General features: G+C 47.4%; 1 protein-coding gene across 1 annotated transcript in view; it reads left to right on the top strand.

Moving 5' to 3' along the window:
• The window catches only part of R3HDM2 (R3H domain containing 2), a 125,673-nt gene that overhangs the window by 73,370 nt on the left and 30,814 nt on the right, over window positions 1-21,489 (top strand). Inside the window, 5 exon segments of the mRNA XM_060252268.1 lie at window positions 3,420-3,589; window positions 8,849-8,950; window positions 18,091-18,300; window positions 18,302-18,334; window positions 19,675-19,801. Coding sequence (XP_060108251.1) covers window positions 3,420-3,589; window positions 8,849-8,950; window positions 18,091-18,300; window positions 18,302-18,334; window positions 19,675-19,801 — 642 coding nt within the window.

Below are 21,489 nucleotides of genomic sequence, written 5' to 3'. Positions count from 1 at the left end.
CCTCTCTGGATATCATAGCTAATCCAATCAAGCCTGCTATTGTCATTTATCTGGTATTGCCATTTGACGTCTGAAATCACCTTTATAAAGTTTATCTCCGGTATCCCATATTACATATTATGGCATGCATGGTCCAGGCCAATATTGTGACATTTATGTCAAATCTGGTCCTTGCAAGTTCGACACCTCTGGTCTAGGTGAATCTCATTCTGGTTCGTCTTCATAACTACTTAATGACTTTATGGCCACTGTGTGACACAGAGTGTTTGGCCTGATACAAAATGACTTCTCTTATGCTCTGAACTGATATTTGCGTGCCTTGTGAGTGTGTTTTGATACTGTGCAGAACTTTTCAGGCAAAGGCGTTAAAAGTTAAAAAAACAAACAAGTTTAGACTGTGAAAATGGAAGAAGTTGACTTCTTTATGTCCACAGTTGGTGCCGAGGGACTGAAGTCTGACATTGTTGGGAAGGTTGACAAAAAACTAAGCCCTTTGCTAAAATTCAGGAAAATATTTCTTCCTGTCAGTGGCTGCAAAAAAAGGAATAAGTTTTGAGATGAAGTTTGGATAATTTGGGAAGAGGCTAACTTGAAACAGATGTGTATATAAAGGAGTGTTTCATGGCAGCTTTACCCCCTATGAATAGGACAGTTTTATTTCCCACTCCGACCTTCAAGTTGTTGGTGGAGTTGCTTTTGCTTTGCTTTGGCTCTGTGGAATTGTTGTGTAACAAAAGGTAACTAGGTATGTTATATCAGTGCATTGCCCACGTGATCCCTGATTGTCTGACAGTCTCAGGAAGAACCTTTATGTTTCCTTTTAAAAGTGGAGTACAGATCAGGGAAAGAAACAGCGGTGAACAGGATTGAAATAGCATGTGAAAATACAAGCAGGGGTTTTTTTGTGGTGGTCTTCCCTAACCCTCTGTTTAATTCCAGATTTTGCAGGTAGGCACTTAGAAGAATCCTGATAGGCATGGTAGTTGAACAGATCTCATGTATTTTTGACCATATTCTCCTGAAAGCTAAACCCCTAAGGTGCATTAGAAGGGGTGACTTTCACTTTAGGAACTTGGGCCAATTAACTGCTGGGTTCTGAACTGAGAATTAAATCTCACAAAGGCCCTGTAAGATCTAAAATTTGAAAAAGAACCCTGGCCAGGGCCAGCGCATCCATTAGGCAGCCTCAGGCGGCTGCCTGGAGTGCAGCCCTGGGGGAGAATGCCAGTTTTGACTCTCCCACCCACCCTCGGAGGCGAGGGAAAGAGCAAGCTTGGTGGCGTCCACCGTGGGGCTTCTGGCCTCAGCGCACATGCTTGCCACTCACTCACCATTGCTCCATCCCTGATGTCTGTGCTTCCGAGCACAGACGCAAGGGGTGGGTCACCAGTATGCATGCACTGAGGCCAGAGCCGTAGTCAGGATTTAATGTTTGGTGGGACCCACAGCAGGATTTGTTGTCTGGGGGGAAGGGCGGGGGGCCACCCAGTTTGGTGGTCTTGGGCTCTCAGCACTGTAAGCTGCCTTGAGTTCCACAAGCTAACCCCCCTCCACCTGGACAGTCACAGCAGCCCCACCCCTTTCTTATGTGCCCCTCTCTCAGAGAGACAGAGACCTCTTGACTCCCCCCCCCCCTTCGCTCTGCATGCTGTTAGGGAAGGAGAGAGAAAAAAGCAAAAAGACCAGCAGCAATGCTACTACTTGTTCAGAGTGGCAGTGAGCAAAGGGGACAGATTGGGGGGCCTCCAATGGAAAGGCCATACAGTTGGGGGGTGTTTAAAAGGATGGGCCTGGCCCCCACTGTAGCTATGGGCCTGACTGAGGCTGGAAGTCTCATAGTGGCTGCCACCAAGCTCGAGGAGGTGGGGGTGGAAGGGGTGCCTGGCTTGGGGTGTCAGCCTTGCACAGGCTCCCTAGCGCCGGCACTGGTCCTGGTGGCAGGGTGGGGCTATTGGCCCAGGCAGGATGCAGAATAAGAAACTTGCCAGTCAAAAAAGGAAATTGCTGGCTACCAGGCATAGGCACAAACCTATGCACAAATCATGATTTGTACACAAATCACATTGATTTGTGCTTCACGTTGAACCGTTTTGGACCTTGGTGATTCGTTTGTTTTGTTTTTGCAGTTCATTTCCCCAGACAGCCTGGCGCTGATTAAATCAATTCTTAAGGCAGCGCTGGGGGTGGACTTCTGGGAGCCCTAGAACCACCCGTAACAGCTTCATTGGCAGCTCTGGGAGCCAGTCATGGAGCTCCCATTCTGTAGCACGAAGAGAGACGAGTTAGTTGTTGTGCAAGCTGAAGCTGAGCTTTCCTGGGGGCACCTACTTTGGGAGAGGGGGCAATAACTCAGACATTCCAAATCCAATCTTCGCCAAACTTGGAGGGTGGGTGGAAGAGAGCCTGTTGAAGACTCCCAGTGAGTTTTATACCTCCCGAACCAAGCGAACCAATGAACCACAAACCAGTTCAGAAATCAGACAAATCTCAAAATGAAACGAACCACCATTTCCGCGGTTTGGACCTGTGCCTACCGAGTACAGTCAGATGCTCAGTTCTCAATCTATCAGAAAGGCCCTCCCTGTGGAATATGTGAATTCTTAAGCAAGACTGCTTCTAATCATGCGTATGGAACATTTTGTAACAGAGCATCCGCAGCAATGCTAGTGCTGGCTTTGAAAGGCATGTTAAAGACCTCTCACTGCCATATGAGCCCCTGTGGTATAGTGGATAAAGTGGCAAGCTAGGACCTTGGGTCATCCAGGTTTGAGTCCCCACTTCTGCCACAGACTCTCGCTGGATGATGTTGGACCCATCGCAACCTCTCAGCTTCACTTACCTCACAGGATGGTTGTTGTGAGAACGGGGGAGGGGAGAATGACGTTCTAAGCCCCTTTTTGTTCCAGCTGTAGGGAGAAAAGTGGGATACAAACAAGTGCAAAGGTAGCTTTCCTGCCAACTCAGATGAACATCACAGTTCTCTCCCACCCCTGGGGCGGGGGGTGGGACTGCCTTCAGAATTCAGTCAGATGAGCCTTTTCTGTGGTATCATCCCACTGACAGAACTTCCTTTCTAGGCAGCTTCTGTTTTTAACACCTTTCAAGCAAAGTTTGTCATAGGTGCTTTCACTTGGAATCATAGAGTATCTGCTTTTCTGATGTTTTTATGGTCTGAACTGTGGCTTTTGTGGTATTTTGATATATTGGACACTGCTTTTTTTTTTAATCCTATCATCGGCTGTGTCAGCTGCTTTTTCAGTAGAGCGACTGGCTACAAATCTCAAATAACTCAGTTATTAAATCATCAGATGCGCGAGATGAGGCTCACAGCATGTCCTTTGAGGCAGGGCGTCTCCTCCCGAACGTGGCCCACCCCGCTTTCCTCTCATCTCCCCGGTGCCTTTTGTTTCTTCCCAAAGGTCTGTCGCTCAGCACGCCAGAAGCATGCAGCCAAGTCTCCTCTGCTCAGTCTGGCCGGGGCCTTTTGCCATGTGCCGCTCAGCAACAGCAGCAGCCGCCGCAGCAGCACCAACCGCTTCCACCCACACCTCAGCAACAGCCAACGATGAGTAATCACATCATATCACAGGTGAGTCACACACTTCAATGTCACCGGGCTCTGGAGAACTTTCCCCCCCTCCTGGCGTTTTAGCCGACTGGCGCAAGCTGACTGAACACAAGTGGGCAAGGCTTTGAAGGATTCGGAAACCTGTGTATACAAACTCGAAGAGCCCAGACTACCCCGAGTGTGTTGGATCTCAGAAGCAGAGCAGGACCAGGCCTTGATTAGTGCTTGGATGGGAGGCCACTAAGGAAAACCAGGGTCGCTGTGCAGAGGCAAGCAGTGGCAAACCACCTCTGCTCATCACCTGCCACGGGGAGGCTCCCCGTCAGTTGCAACCAGCGTTCCCATTAAGCTGAGTTTGCGTGAGCTAGCTCACAGATTATAGCCTCCGGCTCACACATTTTTGTCTTAGCTCAGGAAGGATGACCCCAGAGTGCAATAATCTAGGCAATAGCTCACAGCTTCAATGCCAGTTGCTCACAGCTTTAACACTGGTAGCTCACAAAGTAGAATTTTTGCTCGCAAGGCTCTGCAGCTTAGAGGGAACTTTGGTTGCAACTTGATTACGATTTATTGCTATTTTAAATGGAGCTCCCAGATCTCTTTGCCCTGTCTCAAACCCTGGTTAGGCTGGTATGCAGAACTGGATCTTGGCAGTAGAATCTACCTTCCTGCCATATGCGTTGGGGGGTGAGCCATCCTTTACAGAGAAGATTTTGCATTAAGGTTCAGTGTTATGGGAAAGTGAGTAATATCAACTGCAGAGCTACGAGTGTTGTGGTTAAGAGCAGCAGACTCTAAGCTGGAAAGCTGAGTTTGATTCCCCACTCTTCCATATGAAGCCTGCTGGGTGACCTTGGGACAGTCACAGTTCTCTCAGAACTCTCTCAGCTCCACTGACCTCACAAGGTGCCTGTTGTGGGGAGAGAAAGAGAAGGTGATTGTAAGCCACTCCAAGACTCCTTAGGGCAGAGAAGAGCAGGGTATAAAAATCAACTCTTTTTCTTCTTCTTTTTGTATTTTATACATTTTTTTAGAGTTTTAAAAAATGAACATATTGGAGGCTATGGTCTTTGGTGTTCCAAACAGATCAGGCATTCAAGTGTCAAAAACAGGTACCTTGAATTACGTCTGAAAACACGCTGGCAGCTGATGTGTCTCTTTTCAGGACTGGGGAATCTGTTCAAATCATCATGCTGTGTTTAATAATCTGACTTCCATTATGTGAACCAGATGAAGTTTCCAAGCTGTTTTCAAGGCCCTCCCTGTGCATAAAACATGGCAGCAGTCTTACCCAAAGATTATAAAAGGGGACAGGTAACTGAGACCCAGGCTCTCTCTGTCCTGAAGGGGCAGCTGGTATGCTAGCTGAAGCTGGTGAATAGACTGGATCTCACAAGCAACTCCAGGCTACAGCTGAATACCACCTGCCAGAACCGTGAAGTTGAACCCCTCTAGAACCTCTTTCCTGTCTGTATTCAGAGGCAGATTGGGATGCTACCACAGCTCTGGAGCAACCTGATCCAAAAAGCCCACATGGTGCCACCGGCCACAGCAATTGCAGTGGGTCTAGGCTTCCCCATTGTGGTCTTCAGCGCAGCTAGTTCCAAGCCGAGGGCCCCTCTGATGATGCCAGGATTACGCAGGTCACTGAGAGCCAGTTTGGTGTAGTGGTTAAGAGTGCAGACTCTTATCTGGGAGAACTGGGTTTGATTCCCCACTCCTCCACTTGCACCTGCTGGAATGGCCTTGGGTCAGCCATAGCTCTAGTTGGAGTTGTCCTAGAAAGGGCAGCCCTCTCAGACCCACCCACCTCACAGGGTGTCTGTTGTGTGTGTTGGGGGTGGGGAAGGTAAAGGAGATTGTGACCACTCTGAGATTCAGAGTATAGGGCAGGATGTAAATCCAGTATCATCTTCCCTGGGAATGTTTATAGTTCGGTAGAGGGTGCATTAAGCTTGTTTGTTAGCGTTCATTTGATACGTTATTTGGGTTTGTTAGCACTCATTTGGTCAGTTACTTGCCTCTATTAGGAGTACATCCATGCAGAAACTGTAACCTTTTGACATCATGCCAAGAAGTATCAGGTAGCACGGGAGATCCCCTGCCTTGCCGTGCCCTCTTGTCCTGATGTCAGGCTCTGCTTTGCGGCACAGAGGGTTCCAAGGGGGATTAGTGTGGCTCAGCTTAATGGAGCATGTGGGCTTGGGGGGGGGGACCAGATGCACTGAATGAGTGTTTCCTATCCGCCAAGGAGGTCCTGCGGGGGAGATGCCCTTGGAGTCTGGGGCTGCTCTGTCCTCTTCAAGGAAACCAGATAGGCTCACTCCAAACAGTGTCTGAGCATCTGGTGTCTTCTGTTCTCAGTGGGGTCACTTAGTGACGCAGGTTGCAGAGCAGACTGAAGATCCTCATCAAGGGAGTTTGCAGCTTGGCTGAGTGTGAACATCTAGGGAGCCAGGGAATTCGTTGTGGCTTCTGTCGCTGTTTCGCATACGAGACCTTCGTCTGCGCCAGCCATAACAGAGCCAGTGCAGTGTAGTGGCTAGAGAGTCCAACTAAGATCTGGGAAACTCCACGTTTGAATCCCCACTCCACCATGGGGCAACCACATGCACTCATCCTAACCTACCTTACAGGGTTGTTGTGAAGGTAAAATGGAGGCGATGAGAACAGTGTAAACTGTTTTGAATCCTCACCCCCCCCCCTGGAAGAAAAATGAAGTATAAGTTTAGTAAATAAAATAATCCTAAAACAAAAAGGGGGGGGGGAATCTAACTGCTCTGTCTGGCCAGATTACTTCCTGTTTAGTTTCCTTCAGTCTCCACACAGCAGAAGCACTGAAATAGTTGTCTAGAGAGCTCTTTTCTCTTCCTGTCTGGCAGACTGTGTCGATTTAGTTCCTTTTATTGTAGCATTAGCTGTAGGTTTAGTTAATAATGTTAAGCGGAAAAACAGTATCGACACAGATTATGTTAACTACCGTTTAGGCTTCCCTGTAGAGTATCACTGATAACAGGGATGTGTGAAAAAAACTCCACGTTTTGAAGAAATGGAAGAAGCGTTTCTGGAAATGAATGAAAAACAGAAACACTGGGAGAAATTAAGTATATTTAAGTAGCTCCTTAGCAAACCTAAAGTTACTTTCTTACAGTAAGAACATGAAATTGGTTGCACATAAAGCATATAAAATTGTAGCATTTTAGTATGCTTTTTGCCAGCAGAGACAATAATAGTGGGGTAGAATGGGGAGAATCCATTCATGTTGTAGCAAAACAAAAGGGGGGTTATTGTCTGGATGTAGAAACTGTACGCTGACCTTGATACAAAAAGTTGAAGCTTTAAGAGAGAAAGGGCACTTCAGCACTCTCGTTTTTATCCCTTGTGTGCCCTGATTGCTTCGTATGTGTTTTTCCACACGTGTCTTGCTCCCTTTAGCAGTTGCTTCGATATCATTCCTCAGTATCTCTGGTATATTTCCCTGCAGTGATACAATATCAAAGTGGCCACTAGAGGGAGCAAAACCCATGTGGAACAGATCTCACCCCAAAGCAATGGGGGCACATAAGCAACGAAATTCGAGTTCAGAAAGTGGGGTTATGCAGCAGCAAGCAGCACCATTATGATGACAGAAAACAGTGGCTGGATTCCAACTGATTTTGTTTTCATCATCATATCATAGCTGGTTACATTTAGCCACCTTTACTAGAGTTATACCTTGCTCCGTCCCAGCAGATAATGTGGCCTGTGAGAATAATAGCATAATGAGGGGTCTTCTCCCCCCCCCCCATTGAATCAGTGTCTGAAAGATCTCATTCTGAACTTTTGCTTTGACTTTGATGGATCAGAAAATGGAAGTTTGCTGGAATGGAAAGAAACTTCTCGACCTCTTCCTTTTAGCACGTATGCACGTTTGCAAGCATAAGTATGTCCTTTGAGAGAAAAAACACAGGAGTCCGAGGCAAGTGAAAGGCAAGCTTAAGTCAAAGGCTGCGTTGTACAAAAAGCCACACTTGGCAGATGCCTAGTTGCCACTCCTAAACCAAATATCTGATTTTCTTTATTTTGTAACACTCACTATTTTTCCAGTATCAAGCCTCATTGCTTAATATTATAGTCAAAATAATATCATCGCAAACCCATGAATATTGCTGAGTCTAACATTTGCAACGCTGTGAATTGGGACTCTTCCTCCCCACCCCCTGCTCAAATTCCTTCAGTCCCCCTCCCCTCAGATCTTCACATTTCTAACTAAAAGTGCCATGTCCCCAATTCTCTCAAATTGACTGGAGTTGTCTGCTTTCAGATGTGGGACTCGTCTGTCTGCTTTCAGATGAGTTGCATTTAGTCTTCACAGCCCTGGCTGGGGAATTTCCCAAGATTTAGGGGCTGTGCCTGGGGAGGGTGGACTTTAGGGAAGGGAGAGAGCTCAGCAAGGGATCTGATGTCATAGGCCCCCCACTTCCAAGCTGCCCCTTCTCTAGGGGAACAGATCTTTGTGGTCTGGAGACCACCTTTAATTCTAGGTTTTATTCTGGAGGCTAGCAACCCTAGTTGGATTTCTTGCTTGTTGGGCGTAATCTCCTTCTCGGAGAGCTGTCTCATGACTTTTTCTCCTCCTTTCTCTGTGCATCCCCCTCGTACATTGCATCGCTGTGCTCCTTTGCCTTTCAAAACTACCCAACAATCTGAATTGACAGTCTACGCACAGACAGGCATCCGTTGTCTCCCCAGGAATCCTGTAGTTGGCTTCAAGCAAATGTGTGTTCAGTCCTAGTGGGTCGTTAACTTGCTGCGAGTTCCCTGCTCCTTACTGTGCTTAGGACTACAAACAAAAGGGTGATGGGGTACCGTTGTGTAGAGTTTAGGAGCCAGTGATATCTTGTGGATGTCATGTAGGAGAAAAAAATCTGCTGCTTGGCCTCTTCTACAACACAGCTCCCAAGCCTGGTGGTCGAGGCTACTGGATGCCTGGAGTTTTGTGCCCTGGCTGCGATGGAACATGTGTATGCCTGCCTGCATCTCCCAGTAGCTCAGAGATGGCTAGAGACCTTTTTTTCTGCTGCCTCTACCATGCTTTTCCAAACGTGTCCGTTTCTCCTCCTGTTTTTCTCTTTAAAAAGACATGCAAAACTAACTCAGTAGTCTCTTTTCAGTCCTCTCCGTGTGATGACTAACCTTCTGTGCCTTTTTTTCTTCCTTTCTTCCTCTCCCTGCCCCCATCCTTTCCTTACACCTGTTTCTGCCGCCTCTCCCGCCCCCTCTTTCCTGCTCTGCTCTCAGCCGGTCCCAGCTCTGCAGCCCTCTCCGCAGCCCGTTCAGTACTCTCCAAGCTCCTGTCCCCAAGTTCTCCTGCCAGTCTCTCCACCCCAGCAGTACAACATGGTATTAAAGAAACCCGCACTTCTTAGACCTTTTGCTTTTTTGCATGCTTGGGACTGTTATGTGTTCGTGCTTCATTGAACCAAAGAGATGTGGCATCCCTGTTCCTTGCAGGAGGATAGGTGCTTGAGGGAGGAGCAGGCAAGAGTAGCAATTCTCCCGGGGGGGGGGGGCCTACGATGTGAAATGGGGGTCTGGAAAGATAGCTTTTGAGATGCTTGGGAAGAAATAAGAATTTACTTTTATTAGCATCTGCACCTTTGGCAAAGCTGGAGAAGAGGCAGCTGCAATCATTGGGGTATGGGATATCTTTCATGCGCAAGATGTTTTAAAAGCTCAGTTTCAGGTGAGTAGATTTAAACTGATTTCACACTAGGGCTTGTTCCGGGTGGAGAGCCCTTTTGCCCCCAGCGCTTCTTTCATTTTTCAAACAAGCTGCCCCAGAGCTGCAAGTTGGCGCATCACTTTTCCGTGGCAAGCAGAAACCGCTTGTAAGAGGATCTCACTTGCTGTGGAAAAGTGGCGCGTCAGCTCGCAGCTCCGGGGCAGCTTATGCGAAAATGGAGAGAAGCGCTGGGAGCAAAAGGGCTCTCCACCTGGAACAAGCCTAGTGCGAAATCGATCTTAGTCTGCAGTAAAAGAGCTGGATTCGAATCCAGTAGCACCTTCAAGACCGATAAGATTTTATTTCCCAGGGCATAAGCTTTTGAAAGTCAGAGTTTCTCCAGGCTTATACCTTGGAAAAACTTCTTGGTCTTTAAGGTGCTACTGGACTCGAATCCAGCTCTAAAAAGGTCAGGGCTCTTTACCGAGCTACTGAGCAGCAATTTTGTAGCAGTTATTATGATCACAAGTAGACCAAACAAGGAGAAGCTTTCATTTTTCTTAGAAGAATGTGAAGAATTTGCAAGCTCCAGACTCAAGGCAATGAAGGTCTTTTGTTTTTGTACAGCCAGGTTCATATCATGCCCTTTTCAAAGACTTGAGGATAGTTTACAGAGCTGCGTGCTGTCAAAAGACTTCCTTGCCTAGTTTGCATTTTAAAAATCTAGCTCTGAAATCCTAACAGTAAGAAATTTCCACTGAAATGAATGGGATTCAGTCAAAGGTAAGTGTGTTTAGAATCAGGCCGTAAAGTAATTGCTCACCAACATCCCTGTGGCTCAAGACAACTCTTCTCTTTTTTGGCTGTGTGCGTGTGTGTATTTCCCAGCAACTATTTTAGAGTACAGCAAATGCATGTAGTTGCTTATTTATTGTATGTGTTCCAGAAGACGTTCCTCAAGAAAGGGCAGCCCCCACCACAGCACTCAAATAGCAATAGAATTATAATTGGGAAAATAATGTGCACCCTCCCCCCCTTTCAGGTAGTAGTCCTCTTGTAGCACTGAGTGCTGTCTGGAATGTGGCTGTGTGAGGGTGTCATGGATATCTGTTGGCTAGTGTCTGTGACATCACTGATGACATCTGCCTCAAGTACCACCCCCTGCCAGTATGCGCGCGCACACCATGTTGTGAACTTAATGTCATCTCTCAGCCTACAAAGAGAGAACCGAGAGTAAAGTTTCTGCCCAGACAAAAGACAGTTCTGTAGCTTGGGTCTCCCATTACACTCCCAGAAGCCAGTCTTTTGGGCTTTGCTCTGCTTAGTTGGTTTCAGTGTCCATCTGACTCGTTGTTAACAGAGTTCATCCTACCTCCCTTTATGAAAAAAGAAGACCTGGATATCTGTCTTCTGCTTTGGCTATGAAACTGCTGTGGGCGAGGGGCGGGAGACTCGTTGAATAGAAGCATGTGTGCTTGAAGGCAGTTTCTTGAATTGATGTTGATTAGTTGCGGCCCTGGCAGCCACCAGATGGCGGTCATCAACCTAGTCTCTGTGATTAGGCAGCGCTTAGTGGCTTTTCATTCAGAAAGTTGGTTGGACTCCTTGTTCCGCCTCTGACAGAGCCCAGCTGGCTAATGAAATTGCACCGTTTCCGACATACCCTTTGTCAAAGAGGGGTTTGAGCAGTCCTAAAACTTCTTGTAACCAACCATTTTAACAACACAATCTTCACAAGCGCACTGTTTTGGCACTTTAAATTGCTTTATTATTAAGCATAGACAGCTTATTATTAAGCATAGACAGCTTCAAGAGAGGATTGGATAAGCATATGGAGGAGAGATCCATCGGTCGCTATTAGCCACAGCTTGTCATTGGAACTCTCTGTCTGGGGCAAGTGATGCTCTGTATTCTTGGTGCTTGGGAGGGGCAACAGTGTGAGGACCTCTAGTGTCCTGGCCCCACTGATGGACCTCCTGATGACACCTGCATTTTTATTGGCCACAGTGTGACACAGAGTGTTGGACTGAATGGGCCATTGGCCTGATCCAACATGGCTTCTCTTATGTTCTTATGTTTATTGGAATAGTTGCTAATTTGTTAGATAGTAGAGGTCTAATATGCAGATTTCCTGTTACCAAAAAAAAGCCCTGGTTATTGTAAATCGGCAGGGACTTGACAGAGGAGGAGAAGGAGAAGCAGCAGCAGCATTTTTAAGGTTTCTGCAACAGGACACAAGAGTTCGATGTGGCTATAATGCGTGGTGCTTCAGTAAGCTTATTCTGCTCCTGGCAGTTATGATTCCTTGACTTACATACCTTGTGACGATGATCCAGAGTGCTTCAGACTCAGGCTGCAGATACAAGGGATTTGACGGCTGCCTGGGTTGGGTTTAATCTTTCGGCCAGATGCAAGCGGCATTGAGCCTGCTGTTCTGAAATCTGTGTACCGCATTACTTTACCACCCACGCAGAAGTCATCTCCAAGCAGGTGTGTATGTGTGTGTGGGGGAAATAGCCAAGAGAAGGAAGTTGATATTAGAGTCATAGAGTTGGGCCATAGAGGCCATCTAGTTCAACCCCCTGCTCCATGCAGGATTGGCCTAAAGCATGCCAGTCAAGCATTTCTCTAGCCGCTGCTCAAAGGCTGCCTGTGAGGGGGACCTCACCACCTCCTTAGGCAGCCGATCCTACTGCTGAACTACTCTTACTGTAATTTTCCCCCCTAATATCCAGCCAGTACCTTTCCTTCTGTAGTTTAAATCCATTATTGTGAGTCCTTTCCTCTGCTGCCAATTGGAACAGTTCCGTGCTCCCTCTGGAAAGGAAAGGTCCCCTGTGCAAGCACCAGTCGTTTCCGACTCTGGGGTGACGTTGCTTTCACAGTGTTTTCATGGCAGACTTTTTACGGGGTGGTTTGCCATTGCCTTCTCCAATCATCTACACTTTCCCCTCAGCAATCTGGGTACTCATTTTACCAACCTCGGAAGGATGGAAGGCTGAGTCAACTTAGAGCCAGCTACCTGAAAACCCAGCTTCTGCTGGGGATCGAACTCAGGTCGTGAGCAGAGGGCTCCGACTGCAGTACTGGGAGGCTAGGTTGCGGTAGACGCGAGCTAGGGCCTTCTCGGTGGCAGCGCCAGAATTGTGGAATACTCTCCCAGAGGCCATAAGGGCCCTGCAGGATCTTTCCACCTTCCGCAGGGCCTGTAAGACCGAACTGTTTCGACAGGCCTTTGAGATCTAACCTAATTTGGGAGGGCGCTGCCACTCTACACCATTACAGAGTACCATGATCACCATTTACATTTATATTTATGTTAAATTATATCATAGTGATACAGCACCAAAAATGCAATGGAATGTTTTAATGTTTAAGTGTTTTAAATAATTTTAAATTGTAGTTTTTATTGGTTAAATTGTAAAAATGTATGTTGTTAGCCGCCCGAGTCTGCTTGCGGAGAGGGCGGGATAGAAATTTAAAGTAATAAATAAATAATACTGCAGCTTTAACACTCTGCGCCGCGGGGCTCTGAGAGCCCTTCAAATGCTTAAAGAGAGCAGAATGTCCCTCAGCCTCCTTTTCTCCAGACTAGACATTCCCAGGCCCCTCAGCCATTAGCAAGCAACCATCATCTACATGGTGATGGTTGGGAGGTTTAGGGCAGTTCGGGGCTTGACTCAGTTGTTTGTGCCATTTCAAAGGTCACCATCTCAGGATGCAGTGAAGCCAGTGGTACTGCCAGCAGGCCAATTTTATTTTATTTCAAAACTATCTATACCACCTCTGGAAGGAACCTGTTTGAAGTAGTTTAGAAAATGATTTTTTTAAAAAATAATTAAAAGGTATTAAGAACCCAGGTAGAACATAAAAACAGCATAAAACTGTTCTCAGGCTAGAAGCAGAGCTATAAAAACATTTAAGACTTCCCCCCACTTTAATGAAAAGGATAGGTGAAAAGAAATGACTTATCTTGGCACTCAAAAGACTGTAAGATGGGTATGAGGCAAGTCTGGGGGGGAGGAAAAAAAGGGCATTCTACTGGTGCGGTGCCACCACTGAAAGAGCCCTGTCTCTGGTTGCCACCCATGTAACCTCTTCAGGTCGAGAGCTTAGGAGAAGGATCCTATCATCATCATCATAGTTACTATATGTCATAGTAGAGTGGGTGGCTTATGGCAGTCACACACACACAACCCCAGAATACCAGGACTCTCACAGACGAGGCATAGGATAAAAAAGGGGAATAATATAGAACGGTGGCTAACTTCCTTAATTCAAGACTTCTAAAGCACATAGGAGGAGGGAAGGCAGCGTCAGATCTTGGACACTAAGCAAGGTTGGTACTTGGAAGGGAGTCTGCAAAGGAAGACTCTGCAGAGGAAGACTAATGGCAAACCACTTCCACTTCTGCTTACCGTGTAAGTCCCTTGCTAGGGTCTCCAGAAGTCAGCTGTGAATTGATGCGACTTTACATATGCACATAAAACATGTATCAAAGTGGTTCAAAGTGCCTGATGATGATGATGTCTAAAAGGAACTGTACAATAAAATAAAATAGATCTATGATACAGCCATGCCAGATGCCGGCCATTTTTAGTTTCTTGTTGGAAACAATTCCATATCTATCTATCCATCTGTCTGTCTATCATCTATCTGAGATGATCTTTCCCAGCCATTACGTTTGACTGTCTGAGAAGTCATCTTTTAAAACTGCTGTTTGGTTCCTTTGTTTTTGCTGGGCACTGCATCCTTGTTTGATTTTATCACCTATGCGATCCTATCTAATTAGGAATCACAGCTGACTGAATGCGACATCACAGTGCTTTGAAGTCAATCAGGTTTGATTACATGGGCTTGGATCCTGTGAAATAGTTTGCGCACACTAGATAATTCCCGCTGTTGAATGTGCTCCCAGTAAGACTTTTGTTTCCACAAGATCAATGGTTTTCAGTGGGCAAATAGAAGTTTTAGCAGAAGCACACTCCATGGCAGAGAATGTCTAGTGTGCATGGAACCCATCCATAGCTCCAATCCATGGTGGTGACTGAAGAGTGTGTCCTCCATTCAGTCACTTGAATACCAGACTTGATGGTTGAGTGTCTGTCAGCAGCCCCGTGAAACGGCCACACACATAGTAGAGACCAACCATTTATACTGAGGGGGAAATTACTTTGTAAACTTTAGAAAAAAAAAAGAGAGGCAGCTCTTGAAAAACAAACTTGACATGACCAGAGTATGCTCATTGCCTTCCAAGAGACACAGAGCACTAGAAGCATCCAAGGATCAGTTAAAGGAGAACGAGGAGGTTGAGGGAAATTGGTCTGCTAAACCATGTCTATAGCAGGGGTGGCCAAACTTGCTTAACGTAGGAACGTAGGCTGCAAGAGAGGAAGGAAGGAAAGAAGATATAGGGGAGGGAGGGAGAGGTGGAAAGAAAGCAGCCTTAACTTTAAATGCACCTCAGCTGACTTGGCTTGAGAAGTGGTTTAAAGAGAGAAATGTCGTCTCCAAGTTGTCTGATGGGGTAGTGGGGGCTTTGAGAGCCACACAGTATGTGTGACAGAGCCACGTGTGGCTCCTGAGCTGCAGTTTGGCCACTCCTGACATAGAGGAATACTGCTAGATGGCAGCTTTGCAATTACTGCAGCATTATGACTTTCTACCCCTAGCTGGAGGCAACGATCAAAATGCAGTAAACCTGTGTCCCCAGCCTTTTGGGCCTTGTGATCTATAAGTCCAAACTTCCCTTGTGACCCACTTAAATAACAGAGTGTGGACAGATCAATAGAAACTCGTGGGACCCACTTTCACAGACTTCATGATGTAGCAGGAAGTGGTGGCAGCTACAAGCACAGACAGCTTAAAGAGGGGATTGGATAAACATACGGAGCAGAGGTCCATCCACGGCTATTATCCACCCAGTATGGAACACTGTGTCTGGGGAAGTGATGCTCTGTATTCCTGGTGTTTGGGGGCCAAGAGTGGGAGGGCTTTTGGAGTTCTGGCCCCTCTGGATTTCAGCCACTTTGTAACACAAAATGTTGGACTAGATAGGCCATTGATTTGATTCAGCATGGCTTCTTTTACGTTCTCTTATATTCACTCTTGGGTTGAGAAACACTACACTGAATGTGGCTTGTATTGATTTAAATTAATTGCCAACGAGTTTCTTTGGTTTTAGAAAAGTGTGGTCCACTGACAGAAGATCTTGACATATACCTTTGAGCAAGGCTTTTTTGTAGCAGGAACTCCTTTTCATATTAGGCCACTTACTCCTGATAGAGAAGAAGAACACTGCAGATTTATACCCCGCCCTTCTCTCTGAATAAGAGACTCAGAGCGCTTACAATCTCCTATATCTCCCCCCCCCCCACAGCGGACACCCTGTGAGGTGGGTGGGGCTGAGAGGACTCTCACAGCAGCTGCCCTTTCAAGGACGGCCTCTGCCAGAGCTATGGCTGACCCGAGGCCATTCCAGCAGGTGCAAGTGGAGGAGTGGGGAATCAACCCGGTTCTCCCAGATAAGATTCTGCACACTTAACCACTACACCAAACTGGCTCTCCAGCTTACAGGGCTCTTCGTACAGGGCCTACTGTAAACTCCAGCAGGAATTGGCTACATTGGGGGGGGGGTCCTAATATGCCAAGGAGTTCCTGCTACAAAAAAAGCCCTGAGAGAGAGATGCCAGTTTGGAGGACATTTTCTCATAAACCTTATTTAGCCCATTAATACCAATATCATGCTTTCTTGCACTGGTCCCTTTGTGGTTGCCCTGATTGCCATTGGGCTTTTGGGGTGAATTTCTTTAGTGTCGTTATGACGCCCTAGGCCATCGTGCTTGGATTTCTGTGCATTGTTTTAACTGCCAATGCACATGCCCATGTTGCTATTTTCCATCTACTTGGGGCTGTTTAGTCAGGGGGAAAAGGCAAGTAAGGGGAGACTTGACTCCCAAGCTATCAATTTATGAATGCCGAGAGAGTGCCAAGCGGACAGGGAGCTTTTCTCCCTCTACCAGAATGCTAGTGAATTGTGGGAAGATTCAGGACAGATGCAGGGAAGAACTTCTTCACACGGCGCACAATTACATTGTGTTGCTGTCTGCCACAGGGCATGATGATGGCCATCAACCTGGAAAACTTCAGAAGGGGGAGAGGGCAGCTTCATTGAGGATGGAGCAACCAGTGACTAGTAGCCCTAGGGGATGTCTACTCCTTCCAGTCCCAGAGGCAGGATGTTGTTACTGCAGTCCTCCTGCCTGTAGGTTTCCTAGGGGTGGCTGGTTGTCCGCTGTGGGACCAGAATGCTGAATGAAGATGGTGATCATCTCACCTCTCAGCTGTCTCCTCTCCAGGCTAAACATACCCAGCTCCAGAAGGCTAAGGAGATGATCACCATCTTCAAGTTCTTGAAGGGCTGTCATATAGAGCAGTGGTCTCCAGTCTTTTCAGCACCAGGGACCGGTTTTGTGGAAGAAAAATTTTCCAAGGACCGAGGTGGAGGGATGGTTTTGGGATGATACAATTCTGCACTTTATTTCTGTTAGTTTTGGTGTGGTGGTTAAGCGTGCAGACTCTTATCTGGGAGAATCGGGTTTGATTCCCCACTCCTCCACTTGCATCTGCTGGAATGGCCTTGGGTTAGTCATAGCTCTCGCAGAATTGTCCTTGAAAGGGCAACTTCTGGGAGAGCTCTCTCAGCCCCTCCCACCTCACAGGGTGTCTGTTGTGGGGGAAGAAGATATAGGAGATTGTGAGCCACTCTGAAACTCTGAAATTTGGAATGGAGGGTGGGATATAAATCCAATTGGTCTTCCTCCTCCTCCTCCTGACTACATTGTAATATATAATGGAATAATTATACAATTCACAGCTCGGTTGCTAACAAGCCACAGACCAGTACTGGTCCATGGCCCGGGGATTGGGGACCTCTGATATAGAGGATGGTTGTTTTCTGTTGCCCCAGAAGGTAGGACCAGAACCATTGGGTTGAAATTAAATCAGAAGAATTTCCGATTCAACATTAGGAAGAAATTCCAGACCATTAGAGTGGTTCCTCAGTAGAACAGGCTTTCTTGGGAGGTGGTGGCCTCTCCTTCCTTGGAGATTTTTAAACAGAGGCTAGATGGTCATCTGACAGCAATGCGGATCCTGTGAATTTAGGGGGAGGTGTTTGTGAGTTTCCTGTATTGTGCAGGGGGTTGGACTAGATGACCCTGGTGGTCCCTTCCAACTCTGTGATTCTGTGACTTGATGGACTTTGGGTCTGATCCAGCACGGCTCCTCCTGCATTTTTATGTTTTCAGTATCAGTTGACCTTCTTGCAGTTGCAGACTTGCATTCCCTTTATTTCCATTCTTGCATGTGTCGGGTTAGCGTTACCTTCTCAGTTGTATCTGGGTGTAAGAGGGAAGGGGCTCATGTGTCGCATTTCACATCCAGAATGTAGTTATGATGACACTTTTGTGCATTTCGCATTGGGGGCGGGAGCAAACAAGTACACATTCCAAATCAGAATTAAAGATTGCTTGGTGGTGATTTCTCCCCCTCCTGTTTCCTGCTAATTTTTGTTATTCCTTCAGCATGTCCACCTTAACCCTTTAAAAGGGGCCATTTTCACTGTGGTTGTGTACATGTCAGTGTGCTTCTCCTGGGTTTGGTGTTGTGTGTGTGTGTGTGTGTTACCCTCCCCCCCCAAACAGTCCTATTTTTGTTGGGACTGGCTAGCTGTTGATCCTGATGTACTTGTTGATGGCAGTAATTCGGGGGTCACAGCTCCTCAGTGGTCTTTTCTCCCACCCTCTGGGTCCCGCAGGCCGAGGAGCTTAACAGTCCCTTCGGGCAGATCAGCCTCAGCCGCCAGGGCTCCACGGAAGCGCCGGACCCTTCCTCTGCCATCTTCCAGCCGCCACTCATGCCCCAGCATCCTCAGCAGACAGGATTCATCATGGCTTCCCCAGGGCAGCCGATCACTGCCTCCAACTACTCTGCCTCGGGACACACGGCGCCGACCCAGCAGGTCCTGCAAGCCCCAGAGTTATATGCAGCCCCCCCAGCAAGTAAGCTGCAAGGAGGGGGGGGGAGGGTGTCTGAGCAGCATCCATTGGTACGATTGAGAAATTATAAACAAGAGAGCCAAAGATGCAGGATCTGAACCAGACAGAGCATTTGATTGGGCTAGCCAGTTTGGTCTTTGGAGGTTAGTTCCTCCCCTCGCCCCCTTCTTCAGTGTGCAAAATACCTTGTTCCGCCTACCTGCGCTGACACAAATGTTAGAACAAAATTTGAGGCCAGTGGTACCTTTTCAGACCAATAACATTTAATTCCGGGTGTAAGCTTTCGTGTGCATGCACAAGACCAACAAACTTTTATTCTGTGCATAAGCTTTCATCTGCATGCACAAGGCCAACAAAGTTTTATTCTGGGTATAAACTTCCATGTGATTGCACACGGAAGTTTCTACCCAGAATTCAACTTTGTTGGTCTCAAAGGTGCCACTGGACTCAAACTTTGTTCGTTACTTTAGACCAACAGGGCTACTCACCTGAGTCTGACACAAGAGTTGTCCAACATGTGAATAGGGAAGATGAGCCCTTCCGGAGCTTGCTTGCTGTTGATATTGTGTGTGTGTGCGGGGGAAGCAAACATAATTTTGCGATGTGTTTAGAATCCTCAACACTTGACCCCCTCCTCATATTGACCAAATGCATGGGGAGGGGGAGAGCAGGCATGAGTGCACACTTTCCCCCATGTGATGTCTGCTCATGAGCATGGTGCCTAGTGTCCATGTGTACCCTAAATTCCCTGTGATCGGGGACACTGCTTTCCAGTCGTTTCCAAGTACAGTGTGCAAGCGTACACGGCCTCTCTGTATAGGTGCAATGCTCATGAGCAGTGTTCCCTCTAAGCTGAGTTAGCGTGAGCTAGCTCACAGGTTTTTCGCCTCCAGCTCACACATTTTTGTCTTAGCTCAGGAAAAATGGCCCCAGAACACAATAATTGATGCAGTAGTTCACAACTTGAATGCCAGTAGCTCATGAAGTAGAAGTTTTGCTCACAAGACTCTGCAGCTTAAAGGGAAAATTGCTTGTGAGCTGGTGAATGCACACAGGCAGGGTGGGAGGGGGGGTGGGGACCACCATGCTCACGCGCTCTTCCTCTATGCACATTCAGCCAGTGTGCAGAGGAGTTGTGCCTACAGGGCTTACACTGTGATCCATCCCTGGAAAGCGGCTTTCTGGTGGCAGCGTGTCTCCCGCTGGCGTGTCTGAGTTCTGCTTGCTGTTACACCTGCTGTCTTCTGAAGCAGTCGCTCAGCAGTGGGTCACCCATCTCTGCTTTCCTGCATCCCGTTCCCCGTCTTAGTTTTACTGACTGACTCCCTTTATCCCCCTGACAGATTCAGGTTTCTTACTACCCTCCCGGGCAGTACCCGAACTCCAGCCAGCAATACCGACCTCTCTCTCACCCGGTGGCCTATAGCCCGCAGCGCAGCCAACAGCTGCCTCAGCAGTCCCAGCAGCCTGGTAAGTGGGCAGGGCATGCATCGTCTCAGCGAGGAGGAGAAGGGGGCAGCAGCTTAGAGCCGTCAGGGAGGGCCTCAGTCTGTCTCGCTCCTTCTCGGAGCCTGCAGGAGCCCGTCTGTTTATAGGGCTCGAACTGAGTGCATGTAAAGAGTTCGTTGGGAAAGCACATTTAGCCAGCTTCTGTGGCAGGTTGACTGAAGCCATAGTTGATTAAGCCCCGAAGATCTATTCAAATACGTTGCTCGAGGCTGAAAAGCAAATTTGTTCAGCTGTCAGTCTTGGAAAGGAAACTTCTTCCTCTAAGGCTTGCCTTTCCCATCTCCAAGGAGGGTATGACTGGCATATCGCTGGTGGTGGAGCAGACAGGAATCGGATACTCTCCAGGCCAGAGCAGACGTGATGTTAAGCACACTCTGTCTTTAAAAACAGCAGTGCCCCCTCCCCTGGGGACCGTTTCACTGCATCCATATGGTCTCCTGAAGCTGTGTTAGAATTTAAGGCAGCTGGTGGGGTTGAGAGGTATTTTTGGTTGGGGAATTGGCCAGGGGTGGGTGAGGGAGTTAAGGCCTTGTTCCTCCATACCTCTGTTAAGATGCGTATTGGGCCTCAGTGGTACATTCTTAAGTTGTACTTTCTTGATCTGTACTCAGATGATACTTTCTTGAGTTGTACTCATGAAACTCCAGCATCACATGTGGTTTTTAGCCCTTTCCTCCCTTTCCTGTGGAGCGGCCCCGTGGCGCAGAGTGGTAAAGCAGCAGTACTGCAGTACTGAGGTCTGAACTCTCTGCTCACGACCTGAGTTCGATCCCTGGTGGATGTTGGATTTTCAGGTAGCTGGCTTGAGGTTGACTCAGCCTTCCATCCTTCCGAGGTCGGTAAAATGAGTACCCAGCTTGCTGGGGGGGAAAGTGTAAAAGACTGGGGAAGGCAATGGCAAACCACCCCATAAAAAGTGCTGTGAAAACGTTGTGAAAGCAACGTCACCCCAGAGTCGGAAATGACTGGTGCTTGCACAGGGGACCTTCCCTTTTTCCTTTCTCTTTCCTGTAGCCCCTTTTGAAACCTTGCCATGTGTCACAAGATACATTACCCAGCTTCTCACCAATGGCGGACACAGCTTTTTTTTAGCAGGAACGCACAGGAATGCAGTTCCAGCTGGCTTGGTGTCAGGGGGTGTGGCCTAATATGCAAATGATTCCCTGCTGGGCTTTTTCTGCAAAAGGCCCTATGTATAACAATGGTGGTGTCAGGGGGTGTGGTCTAAAATGCAAATGAGTTCCTGCTGGGAAATTTCTACTTAAAAAACCCTGGCAGACACTGATATGAGTGTGGGAATGGGAAAATGCATTGTCTTGAATCCTCCATTTGACCTCTGCCAGCAAAGATGGGAGGAGAGGGAGGATTTTAAAATATTTTTTTGCAACAACTCCCCCCCCCCCCTCTTTCTACTGCAGGGATTCAATCATAAATTCCAATTCAGATGATTCAATCCTTTTAGAATTCTCATTATTAATTGATTATTGTAGTGCTAAAGCTAAAACTGTGATCTTGTCTAGGTCTAGTTTCTCTAGCTGGTTCGATACAGATTGTTTAGCTTGGAAACAAGAACTGAGAGCTCATTTTAAAGAGGCTTGTCACTCTAAAGACCAAACAAAAATTAAGGCCTACATAGCTTATAAGACAGC

The sequence above is a fragment of the Heteronotia binoei genome, chromosome 13, assembly GCF_032191835.1.
Source record: "Heteronotia binoei isolate CCM8104 ecotype False Entrance Well chromosome 13, APGP_CSIRO_Hbin_v1, whole genome shotgun sequence".
Lineage (NCBI taxonomy): Eukaryota > Metazoa > Chordata > Lepidosauria > Squamata > Gekkonidae > Heteronotia > Heteronotia binoei.
This window is presented reverse-complemented; position numbering and strand designations above follow the sequence as displayed.